At 36.4% G+C, this 13545-nt stretch overlaps 1 protein-coding gene across 1 annotated transcript; it reads left to right on the top strand.

The window, feature by feature from the left end:
* Positions 1 to 517: 517 nt before the first annotated feature.
* LOC142980624 (ciliary microtubule associated protein 1A-like) lies at positions 518 to 3617 on the top strand. Its single transcript, XM_076126154.1, has 5 exons — positions 518 to 761; positions 1154 to 1282; positions 1586 to 1802; positions 3022 to 3211; positions 3492 to 3617. The coding sequence occupies exons 1-5, from the start codon at positions 629 to 631 to the stop codon at positions 3615 to 3617; spliced, it is 795 nt and encodes a 264-aa protein (XP_075982269.1). The 5' UTR covers positions 518 to 628.
* Positions 3618 to 13545: the final 9928 nt, after the last annotated feature.

The following is a 13545-nucleotide window of genomic DNA, read 5'->3' as shown; positions in this document are numbered from 1 at the left end:
GAAACGAATGTTACATTGTTATTAAAGTTTATTGTTCTGTTTAGCGGAACCAGTGCCAGTACAATGTTTACTTTTGACAAATAAATATATGGTAACGAATAGCAAAACATTAATTAGTGCATTTCAATATTGTTATTGAAACTTCATAATTAGTAGTTGCGGGGGAGCACCAAACGAAATTATCTTTGAAAGCTGCGATGATATTTCAGAATTGAAATGTGAGAGAATGGAGGAATAATGAAGGAGGCCCACCTCGGCCGGAAGCCATTCCTCCGTCGCACGTCGTTCCGGTGCGACGATATCCGGTGCAGCTCAATTTCCTGGACCGTGGAAACTCCACTGAGTTTTTATTTGCCCTCCTGATTCCTACGCTCGTGCCGTTTTTATCTCCAAATGTTATCGCTAGCTTTATCCCGTTGCTATGATTTGGGATCTCGTTTCTATACGACTGTTGATATGGCGCTGGCCGAGTACAAATACAAATGTTTTTGACACATCATTTTGATAACATCTCGCATTGGCAGTCCGTGTCGTTGGTGGTTTTATATTGTGGTTTTTCGTGAATATTCTGTATCGTAGTTTATTTTTCTTAGAATTTATTGATAAGGTATATTATAGTATTGTAAAAATGCCGTGGGGATGGGAGTGCAGAGCGAGGCTTGTGAAGCAAAATACATTGAAGCCGGCAGAGCGGCGAGGTCCTATATCGCAAGAAACGAAAACTCCCGGTCCTAGTCATTATGATGTGCCGCATGTAGTGGGTGAGTCAAATTACTGAAAAAGATATTGATAGGTTTTACGATAAAGATTGGTTCATTTATAGTGTGCTATGAGTAACTAAGGCAGTATTCAGAGGCGTTACTTTGTTCAAGTAACGCATCTGAATGTTCATGCTTTCTTAGAACATACGGACTGGAGTAGGAGATAAGGCAGTTAGGTGTTAAAAATGCTCCTTTAATCACTGTTAACGAGCTGCTAATCCGAGAGCTGAAAATACACAATGTATTTTAGTAATTGGTCTCTTACATTAATTTTATTAAAATTTAAAACAAACGATTTGTAATGTCTATCGATTACGAACGATCATTTATTGAAAACGGCCAATGGTCATAAACCAAGTTAAGCTTACTAATCCATTGCTTCTACTAAACAGGTGGTCCAGGCTTTTCTCATATAAAGAGAATGCCGGCTTACACATTCCGGTATATGACGAAAATTATTCATAAGCCGACCGCTCTACCCAGAGCACCGATGTTCAACACGAGAGGAATGGGGCCGAAAGGTATTACAACACTCATTATTTAGTTATTCTTTACTATCTTTTACATACATATATAAGAGTTGTAAAAAAACATGTATTTTTCATACATTTACTAGTACTTAATCAACCAATTTATCTTTAGCAAAAAGTAGTGCTTACTTAATTCAGTTCATTTAAAAAAAAATCGTTGCAACTCATCCTACATCATATTCTGTTGTTTTGTCTTTTTGTAGCATGTGTAAGACAAAGGCACCTTTCAATATTCAATGCAAAATTCTAATAACGGTTAATTCCTCTTTACACTAAAGTCTAATCTCCCAATAGGTAGTTACAGAATACCAGGCAGTATAATCTCTCCACAAATCGATGAACCGCTAAGCAAAACGAAGGTGCCGGGCCCCGGTACCTACGTACCAAGAGGCGACTCGCGGTACAAGCGACCGCCTGCCTATACTATGAGGCCGGCAGCACGGCCCCCGTACCAAGCCTGGGACCAATGGACCCCTCCACCTAATATGTACTACCCACCTATGCCAAAGAGGTAAGCCAGACTAAAGACTAGCAGCGCGATTCTGTACAGTCAGTCCTGTCGATTATCGAAATTTTGACATTTAGAATGTACTGCCAAAATATTTCCTACGACACCCGTCAGAGGCGCTGATCAAATTTTCATACAAAATTTCTCGATGACAGGTCGGTTGTCGGTAGTCGATAGATGTAGAGAATCGAGCTACAGCTTTACCCAACACAATCGAATTTGAATCTTTTCTAGTCTGATTCGAACTAATATCAAAGTTTAGGTACTCTTACCCTTGGTTTTTGAGCTACATTAAGCGGTAGTTTATCTATTCAATAGCGTTTAAACTCATATAAAAAAATGCTATTGAATAGATAAAATACCGCTAAATGTACTCAGAAACCGGGCATTAGTAGTCGAAATTAAACTAATTGGATTTTTTGATGTGGATTATTTACTTTTTAGTCAAAATTCGATAGTCCGGACTCGGTCAACTGTTCATACATTAGCGTTATTCTGCCTTCCTATCCACACCAAAGCAGATTCCGCTAAACAATACCGCTTACTAGGCGATACTGTAGACCACAAACGCGACTGGTTCACTCATGGAATTTTCTGTCCGAAAAGTTTCGCTGCCGACTGTGATATTCGATCAGAAGCGTGATTCCCTCAACAATGATAACCGGCTAGCAATCGACAAATTATGTATTCGAATCTGACTAGCGCCTCTAGTGGGCGTATTAGGAACTATTTTTGCAATACGTTTTTAATGTTCAATTCTCGATATTCAATAATACCGGCTATAGAGAATAGCGCTACAGGTCTGAATAGGTCTTTATATTAAAACCCCTAGTCCAGCACTAATCCTGATTAGAAACGTTAGAATATCCCGTGTGCTATTTGTAAGACTTAATCGAGGAATATGGTTAGTTTAATTTTCTCCGAGAAGATTACCAACGAGTTAATTTGCAGATTCAAAACCTGGTTTACTGTAAAACATTTATCCGATAGTTAAATGGTGAATTTGTTGTGTTGTTTTAACTAGTTATGTATTCACTTTAGTTACTTCCCCAATTACAAAACCGTTGTTGCATTGTAGAACAAACTGCATACATGCATAAATACAAACATAAAATCACGCCTCTTTTTTATCTTCTTCTTTGTTGGTATAACATAGAATATAAATATATAATATATTAGTATGAGATAGATATAAAACCTATTTAATGTGTTATTGTACTAGGAAGCCGCCATCATTCACATTCGGCTTCAGGGCCAAAGATGTTAATCCACCAGAGATGCCAGGTCCGGGAACCCACGAGCCTAATTTTGGCTATGTAGAAAAAACCAGGCCTGCATTCTCCTTTGGAGGACCTTTCAAACCCAAGAAACTGCCCACTGTACCTCCTCCTAACACGTATTGTGAGAAAAAGGTACGTTTAAATACATCTTTAAACCTTATATTGTTGTTAATCGGAGTTTGGAACGCGTAGATAGATAGTGGTGCAACCACGTACAGCTATAAAGCTGAATCATTCTCTAACCCCCGGTTTCTGAGGTACATTTAGCGGTAGTTTATCTATTCAATAGCGGTGAAACTCATATCGCTAAATGTACTCAGAAACCGGGGTTAAGTTGTTCAACATGTCCACTCAACTCTATAGCACTCGAATATTAAGTCATACTTATCAATATACTTATTTTTTCCCCTAGTTCAACGTGAGCAAACGCTCGATACCAGCGCCAAGTTTCGGCATCCGGCACACTCCATACTTGGGCGAACAACCAACGTTTATGAAGCCATCCAAACTGGATATTCAGATCAGTGGAGCCACTTGACCTTTCTCATACATTTTTTATTCCATGAAATGTTTAAAATACAATCTTTAAATATACTTTTGGTTGGAAAAACCTTTTTAAATATTCTGTAACAGCAACTTAATGGGCTAACTTTAAAACTAATTCATAAACTAGTTGAATAAAAGCATGGTTATAAATTGAGATTTAATACTTTAGCACGCAAGCGCGAGTATTAAAACGCGATCAAAGTTAATTTAGCAAAGTTGAGTTGAAAGTCGGCCACTGTGCTGATTTGTATGCAATGTTTACCGGGCATCGTGACGTCACAACTCGGGCTTCTGAACCACTCAAAACTTCACCAGTTTTTACCGCGCATTTCATTTATTGTTGTGCCTCCGCCATCCATTCAACGCCACTCACGGCGTGTTTGACATAATAAAATACAAAGCTTTTATGGTAGTTTAAAGAGTTGTTCGGAACTTTGTCGCCACGGCCCTAATCATTTAAGTGACATTTTATTTTAATGGAAGTGGTTACGAGTTGAATTCTGTTACAAACGACGTTAAAGTTATTACAGAATGTTACGAATGGAAACATTCATAACAATAAATCGTTTTGAGTAAAATGAGACACGCGAACCAATAACGCCGAATCAATTGAAAAGTTCAATATTAAGTTGTCAAACAAAGAAATCGTATCCGGAGCGTGCGCTGTAAAGGGAAATCAACATATATATCGGTTTAAAATCAAGACAGATTTATTCAACGCAGTGAGTCTGAATCACAAACATTGGGAGCGAGTACAAACGTTGCAAGTCAAACATATCGTGGCTGATAGTGGTCGTAGTTGCTCACACTGTTCGTACGTTAGTTTTCAATGATAAGGTGTACGTAACCCAATGATGGCTCTCACTTGATCCCTATTTGACTACCCAAGCCAAATACTACTTGAACGCTCTGTTTGTTTAGAATCGCAGTGATTCGATTAAGAGGACTCTACCGTAGTGAAAAGTGTTTTAATGTTCGAGGCCCTTAACGCAAAGTTTTTTTGAAAGCGTTTGCAATACTAGTTTTAACGCACGTCTTATATCGATGCATGTCGCTAATATATTGATTTTAATAACTAAGCATTATTTTAGATCGAAAATGCATCAATCTTGATCTATTGAACGTCAGCCATTTATTCTTTATAACAAAACGTGCTTTATCGACAATATCGTTTTTTAATATTTTTTCAATATATGAAGCATATTTTATAGCCACATAAGACTGAGATAGTACCTGTAAACTCTATAGTGCTACTTAAAGTTAAACTCTAAGCATCATTTTTAATAAACATTTATTCTTGTAAAAAAAGCACGAAAATTTAAATTTTATATTAAATTCATTTAGCATTTCAAGCAGCGAAAATGTGGTCTACTATTGACGTTATATTCTTTTGTAAATTAGAAAAAATCAATAGCAGTTTGCTCGACGAGGGAATCGAACTCATCATCAGGGGTCGATTACACTACTGACCGTGCCACACAGGCAGTCTTCATACTATAATAATTTATTGGTTGACCACAGTCAACGTAGTGTCTAATTGGCCCAAAAAAGCCTTTTAACGACCTTTATCTTAGTTGACAACAACCAGAACCGACTTTTAACGTGCTCTCCGAAGCAGGTCATCAGAGACGCTCAGTTATAATACCACTATGCGGTCACCGATCAATAGAATATCCGCGCTAAGTTTACTTTACCCATGATTGTTAACCGACCAGTAGTAGCTGTGAGCTATCTTAATTATATATTTGGCTTTATGTAATGACTCTATACAATAATAATAATAATACGCTTCAATAGCAAAATTATAATAATAATGCCCTCCTAGCCGATATACGGCTACGGCGGTCAGTTTCATTGAAACTGGCCATCTGTGCAGGACTTTGTTTATAGTATCCAAATGTGCGCACAATACACAGGTACACTCTCTATTCCATCACTCTCATAGTCTGGTGGGACGGATAACCGACACGACTAGTGAGAGGACAGGCGCAGGACCGACGGCTTTACGTGCTCTCCGAGGCACGGAGGACTTCACCCTCAACTTCCCAACTCCGGGCAATCTCTAAGAAATTCTTAACAGAAAATCTCAGAAAAGACTTTTTGGCCCGACCCAGGATTCGAACCCGAGACCTCTCGCACGGCAGCCGCATATACTACCGACCGCGCCACAGAGGCAGTTAAAGTTGTAAAATTATAACTCGTGAACAAACGCCGGACGAGCCTCAATTTGTTCAATTGAATCTGTTTTTTTTTATATCCGAATGATTGGTAATAACAACCAACTTTATAGACTACAAATTACTCATAATTTTATTTGTATTTGACGTATCCTGTAACGTTTGCATTCATTATTATGCTGGAAGTATTTCGTTGAAGATTTATTGCTACTTAATTACTAATGGTTTAATGAATTCAAATTCAAATATGCATTACTTTTATACTAAATAGTTTTACACTAATTGTTTTACCTATGCAATGGATGATTTACGTTGCGTTAATTTACTAAAATGCGATTAATACGTAAGTATATTTCATAATAAAAATATTTTGAGTATCTTGATTTATAATTAAATATGACGTGTAGCTACATCTTAAGAAATGTTGGCACCATCACGCTATATATTATACCTAATAGATATTTTTGCATTATCATAATAGCACTTTATCAGCTGTTTTCAGCAATATGTCGATAACATTTTTATAACAATATTACGAGGAGCTAAATAGGTATCATTAATTGGTCGTTAAGCCGAACGCGTCGCGGGTTGTGCAAATGGCGTTAAATTGGATCGGCGCCGGCGCCTGAGTGCATAATCACTTCCACCACGATAGTGTTGAGGATTTGCTAGTAAGTCGCTGTCGATTGCGCGCCTTGAACCGTGTAAACCGATGCTACTTATGACTAGTTCTGCAATGGATATCGCAGTATTTGGAGATTACGTTTCCAGTGGTGCAACAGTTGATTCTTGCACAACCAAATAATTAAACTAGTAAGGATGTTGTTTCTGATCGGTTATGGCGAGGATATTACTGTATTCATATTTTCTGTTTTTATCTAATTAGTGTTATTACTAAATTAGACTAATGTAGACTTGTGGTTTCTAAAAGGATTTGCGGTGTATGAACAATATTTTCATATTCGCACAGAGCTTGCAGAGGTGCGATTCTACCGACATCCGTTATTGAGCAAGTCGTAGTTGACGAGATTTATTGTATAGAAAAAACTGCTCCTGGGCGTTATTCAAAGACAATAAATATCAACACGATTGCAATACGATAGAACTGAATTTGGGAAATAGAGATACATAAGGGCAAATTTATGCTACTATCGATTTCATACTACAGTATCTCGATTCTCTACCTCTATCAACCATTGACTAACGGCTAGCTATCGAGAAATGTAGTGTGAAAATCTCAGCGAATCAGCACCTCTAGCGGGCGTCGTAAGAACTATTTCAAATGATGATGATTTAAAATAAAATGTCAAACTTTCCATACTCGACAGTACCGACTGTAAATCGTACTAGATTCGCGCTACGCTACTGAAAAACTGATCAGCGCCCCTAGCAGATTTTATAAGAACTATTTTCTTTAAGTAATTTTAAATGTCAAACGCACACTAATTGATAGTACCGGCTGTATAAAACGGAACACTACAGATGTCGATGAAGTACACAACACTACCGGACGGCCACGGTTCGGGCTGCACCACAGCTTAGCGGTTTATTCGGTTATTTCCTCAAGCTCTAAATAATTTTATTATTTACAAGCTTTTGCTCGGAGCCGTCGGTCAGATGGTCGCCTCAGACTTCCTAAAACAGATTTATGTAAGCTTTGCATGTTATTTGACGGTAAAAATCTAGAGGAAACGTGAAAATAAAACTAGTTTTATATCACCACGTACACGAGGTACTCACTGACTCACTGAATAGTTAGTTTACTATATTTGAACAAGAAAAATTTTCAAACCAGTTGAAATACGGACGCTATCTTTTTAAAATACAATAATTCTTAACAATGACGTAACTTCCGTAAACCCTCGGTGAAAGGAGACACTCAACCTGATAAAGTCGCGAGGATACCGACAAGACCCAAGACTATAAAAGTAAAGAGTGAAAGCCTAACCTTAATTTGAATTAAAGTGGAGGAAAAATATTAGGAAAGCTGACCGCACTACCGCATAGGTTTCATATCATGGAAGAGAGATAGAGATTTAAGGTTAATACATAAAAGTTAATAATGCCTACAGACTTTTAAATGATCCACATCACCGGAATGAAAACAGTTTTTGAGATCACTGAATAATATTTGGATAACTGGTACTAGTGAGCCATTTTCCATTGTACTACACTATTTAAACGCCTACCCTCTGAAGCCTGTTAGCCACATAACTTGCGTATCCAAGTCGAATGACGTCCCAAATGATTATACATATAAACCCACACAAAATAGCTCTTGTGGGCCCTTAGTTGTCTTTTAGTAAAACAGTAGGTTTGCCGCAACCCGCTCTGCTTTGTGGTATTCAAATGGTGCTGTTTTCGACACCGACTACCCTTTCATTCGTTTAAAGACATTAGTCCAACAGTTTCGAGTTTAAACTGTTTTTAAATGTTTTTTGAACCCTCAAGTATCAATTATACATGTTTTATGTAATACCTAATTACTTTACGACTATATCCCCTGTATGATATCGAATTCCAATTATGATCATGACATAACTCAGATAGGAATGGGGTATTTTCGATCCTTGTTGACATAATATTTTCATTGACAGCTTGGAGTAAGGTAGCGTTCTCCATATATAGCTATAGTTTTCCCTTTATGATATGTCACGACATAAACAACAAAATGTAGACTTCATACACCTCTACCTACATTTTCCGGCAATGCAGGCGATAGGCCTGATGTTGAGCATAAAAAGATCTTTTGTTTCACCGTGGCGTACATCCGGCATTGCGAGATTATACAACAAAAAGTGTATTTAACTAGGTATATTGTGAAAACCTAAACTCTGCGAGTCACGGACGATGTTGAGCTAAAAGCTTTTTCAGCCATGCGCACTTTGTTCATCTAATTAGCCTGTATCCACTCGCTAGATCTATGCCAGCCTGATCTATTCAACTGTTTTCAACTCCCTACGATAATCTTTTTAAAGGATTTCAAAGGTTTTTGTGAAAAGCTCAACGTTACAAAGAAAGAAACTAAAGTTTTGAAGCGATGTTTTTACTTAACAATTTTGTAAGAGTAAGAGCCAAAGTATTGAAATAATGGTAATTGTATTTTAGCAAAATACTTAACGTTTTAGATGAAAGTCTACCAAAAAAACGATGTTTTACTTTGTCTTCTTCGCTTAAAGATATTATTTTCCATAAATAAATATTAAAATTATTGGTCCAAACAATTTACAGCAAAAAATGAGCAGCTATTTTCGCGGATAACGCGAAACAATAGAGCTTACACAGCAATATGTCATTCGTGTCATCACTAGACATTTTCCCATTAATTTGTATGGTAATTAATCTTTTTCGACATTAACGACAAGGGCTTTACGATAACAAAGAAGGTGCCGACAGTAAAGGGTCATTCGAGCTTTGTTAACTGAAGGAACGAGAGGGTTTTGATCTCATTGTTTAGCGTTGAAACATCATCCCGATCGCTAACAAGAACGCTGCGGTGCGCCCGCCTCAGATTTCTTTATGCAAACGAATTGTTCTGTATTTGATTTCTAAGACGATAGTTTTAGGTTTCAGCGGCTTCTCGTTTTTATATTCGATCCATTGAGTGCATTAAAGAAAGTTGATTCTAGGATATCTATATCCGAACTTAGTTAACATTTTTGTGCAGTCTCACACAGTTGAAACCGACACAATTGTTGAATAATTTAGCATAATCTGTAGTTATAACTAGAACCAATAGATTACAAAATTGTTACATGATATACTGCCGAAGACTAAAAGACAAGCCGTTTTAGCCTACCACTATGTTAGTCGTATTCTAAAACGGCTTGTTTAATAATTTGTAACGGGCAGCAGAGGGCAAATAGCACTGCATCTCATGAGGGTTGACCAAAACGGACGACGGAAATACTCAAGCTAATCCTCGTGGATTAAGCCCTAACTATTGTTGGTCAGTTACAGGACAGCACAGGATATAGCAACCATGAGTTTATAACAATTAGATACTTGACTTTGTTAGTAAAAAGGACTCATATTTAATTTTAAATATTATAAATGCGAAACTAGTGGATTCTTACATCGTTTTAATTTATAAATGCTATAGATTACACAAACTATGACTGACATATACATACACTAGCGGACCCGACAGATGTTGTCCTGTCTACACGTCTTTAATTTGAAAATTTTAAACTTTTTTTAATAATCTAAACCATTCTCAGATCCCCTTGAACACACACAAAAAATTCCATCAAAATCGGTCCAGTCGTTTAAGAGAAGTTCAGTGACATACACACTTACAGAAGAATTATGCATATGAAGATAACTAAGAACATGATTCGTGACGTTTTTCTACTGCTTTATCATAAAGAAAGCAATTCCGAAAATTCAAACATTAGCCGATTAGACTTATAGCGAAATAATAATTATTTTCAAAGAAAATAGAGCCGTAATTTTGTATCCTGAAAATTTATTTGACGATTTTAGATTAAAAATGTTACTTTACGCCCGACACAAAGTATGAAACAAAACAATGAAGTCGTTATTACTTATTTTTACAATAGCACTTCCTTTTACTACTGTCTTCATACAAATTCTTCTCCATTACGATATCAAGTTCTTGTCCCTTAAAACATTTTTACGATCGTAAGCCAGAATTTATTATATCGCCTTTTGCTTTTAATATTGTCGTTCTTGTCTTACAATGTTCTCCCTTATGAATTTCGGAAATAAATAATAGAACCACAGTATCGCAGTAAACAAATATTCTCGTAGTGAGTAGTTATTTATTCATACGGTAAAGGAAACTTTATGCGTGTTACTATTAATTGGAAAATGGACTCTGATATGGAATCAAAGAAGATGTTTCGCATCACTACCATTCATACGGTGACGTGGGTTTGATTACCGTGTGGATACGGTACATGTATTGTATTATATGTATCGTATAGACTACTCCTTATCGGAGATTTCTTTTTGTCGTTTACGATTTTTAAATGTTCGTAAAGTTTCATCGGTAAAGATTATTCTTCGTAAGAACTAAAGTTCCAAAAATATATTCTAGAAAAAGTAAAAATAATAAAAAATAGTTTTTACCTAGAGTGTTCTATAGTTAAATATTTAATGTTGATTTTGTATGTTTTACATATTTCAAGTCCTCGGAAATCAGTGAAAGTTGTTTTTAATTAGCATCTCTTTCCCGGGCGAATATGAGTAGAATAAACGGTATTTTTCTAGCGAAGAAAAACATCGACGAACTAGAGAATATTCTACGGCACTTAAGAGGTTATTTTAGTTCTTTCTTTCTAGAGTACATATTAAGTACTTGTAAGAAATATGCACGTATTACATTGACTGCTTTAATTAAGTTTCTTCGGTCTTTCGAAGTAACTTGCGTGAATTCACAGACATAAAAATTGGATTTACACTGATTTGGCAATACTACTTAATTAGGCTTTTTATTTATTTATTTATTTCAAAGGATAGCTACCTTTCGATTTTAATATACTTACAGGAAGTAAAACTGTATAAAACAAGATAAAATTGTATCGAAACATAAAATGTAAACGTCACTTGAAGTAGACAGTTGATATGAGCGAATATACTGAATCGCTACAAATTTTTCTCGGGTTATTTATCGCTACTATTGAGTTCATTTCGATTTCCGCTCGTTATTTTGACATTTTCGATAGCGGGACGTAACCTTTTCATACGACAGGAAATTGAATGTTGACGAAATATTGTGTCCAACCTGTGAACGTGGCATATTTCATTTTATAAAGTTGTACGTCGATGCAAGAAAATACATATTGGCACTTTATTAATGTATTATTACTTAGGTGTGAAGCGGCGCAATCGTAACATAATACTATTTGTCAAGCGTTCATAGGCTTATTCTGCTCGGAGCTGAGCTCAACAACCTATTTGCATTTCTCATTTTCACCCCTCTTCTTACACTCCCTCGAGTACAATTTTCACTCTAAGCCACACGAGTGTGTCTTAGGGTACCGCCAAAAACGAAAACCCTATTAGTAATGTAACGTTGGCGCTCCGACCGACCGTGACGTCACTATACAAAATGTGACCGATTTTGAGCGGATAATGCAAACAACTTTTAAAGCTACAAAGAGGCGGAAAAGTATTTTGATATATTATGGATTATAGAGGCACGGAACCCAAGGTGTGAGACAAAGAAAACACTGCAGATGTTATTAATTTTAACATATACCTACACATAAGAATGAGTAAACAGAATCCTTGAATCCTTGTGTAGGTAAGTACATAGAGAGAATACAAAATTATTATACCGCCTCGCTTCACGTTTAAGATACGCTTGAAAATGTTTTTCACCTGTTTTTTTAAATAACAGCACCGATTCTGTCGTGCATTTTAGAGGTTTCTTTAATTTTCTTAGTTGAATAAGTTGTTCAATTATTTAATTTAGTTTGCAATCACTAAATAAAGAGGGACCTTAGTCATGGCAAAGATACCTAAAATATTTCACAATATGCTAGAAAATCATTAAGAGACTCGGTGTAGCCTGTTCCGTTATCCGTCGTCCTCATCCTAAGCTCCGATTGATTGGGGAAACCCGGGGATTCCGAAAGGACAGGCCGTTGAAAAGGAGGCGCAGGTATATTGAAAAGACCGGACGTAACTAGGTCTCAAAGCAATAGGGCGCCGATCCTTCAGTACAATGTTATTTAATAATTCAAGCGACCTGTGACCTTTTTCTACAAAAGAAACTATGTTCGCTTAATTTAATATTCAATTTTCAATTGGTAAAGGTAAGTCCGGAGGTGATAAGTTATAAAATTAGTATTTTCATCAACAAAATATTAGAAACGTACAACCCGTGAAACGAAACTACACTAGATAGTTATCAAACCTTAGTAATTAGTTAGTCCATCAATTGAACCAGTGTTTACCAGTATTGTCCGGCGGGTAACGGATAAATTAAATCACTGAACCACTGACCACCGACGAACCATAATAAAGACTGAGTTAGCTCCATTTTTTATCTACTTATCTTGTTATAAGACGTATAATTTATTTAACGATATAAAAACAAAACAACCCTTTACTAAAAATACAAAAGCTTATTACATTCTTCATGTCAGAGATGAAATCTATAAGCTTCTAATCAAACTTTAACGAATTCTTGTTTATTCGAAACGAAAATAAATTGTCAAATAGAAATATTGATCAAGCCTATAAAAAGAATACGTTTATTTATATGATAAAAATGGAAGGATAGTACTCTGAATGTGTGTTGTTTAATCTCAACCCGATACACAATATCGAGCATCGGGGAACGAAGAAAAGCAATAAAACGCCTATTTATTTGAAAGCCAACAAGGCTCGCAGTAATGAAATTCCTCGCGAAATATTAACGCATTTTTTTTCCAACAAAGTGGTGATGTATTATCAGGACGAGAGCCACCCGGAGTGGCCACTCCACTTTGTACTATCCAAACCTTTTTTTATGTCGAAGCCCGCCGTTATGAACATCGCGAATCTTTCCACATTCATAATCTTCTCGACTCCTACACCAGTTAAATTGGAACATCGCTTATAATAAGAGAAATTGTATGCGTAGGCGTGAAAGTAGATGAAACATTTTATAAATCTAAGCCATTTATTCATCGGAATCCCTACAAATTACATGGGCTGTAACTGGCATCGAAACAATCACAGCCGATGATCCGGGCCGTGTTATGCAAATCTGGGCTTTGCGTCTAACAA

Source organism: Anticarsia gemmatalis, chromosome 1, assembly GCF_050436995.1.
Source record: "Anticarsia gemmatalis isolate Benzon Research Colony breed Stoneville strain chromosome 1, ilAntGemm2 primary, whole genome shotgun sequence".
In the NCBI taxonomy this organism is placed as follows: domain Eukaryota; kingdom Metazoa; phylum Arthropoda; class Insecta; order Lepidoptera; family Erebidae; genus Anticarsia; species Anticarsia gemmatalis.
Note: the sequence above shows the minus strand (reverse complement) of the source record. Positions and strands in the feature narration are given on the sequence as shown.

Bases quoted from the DNA above. Each gene is read 5' to 3' on its own strand.
- LOC142980624 (XM_076126154.1), top strand. From the start codon at position 629: ATGCCGTGGGGATGGGAGTGCAGAGCGAGGCTTGTGAAGCAAAATACA. The intron at 762-1,153 runs GTGAGTCAAATT...TCTACTAAACAG, and splicing joins TGATGTGCCGCATGTAGTGG to GTGGTCCAGGCTTTTCTCAT. The intron at 1,803-3,021 runs GTAAGCCAGACT...TTATTGTACTAG, and splicing joins TACCCACCTATGCCAAAGAG to GAAGCCGCCATCATTCACAT.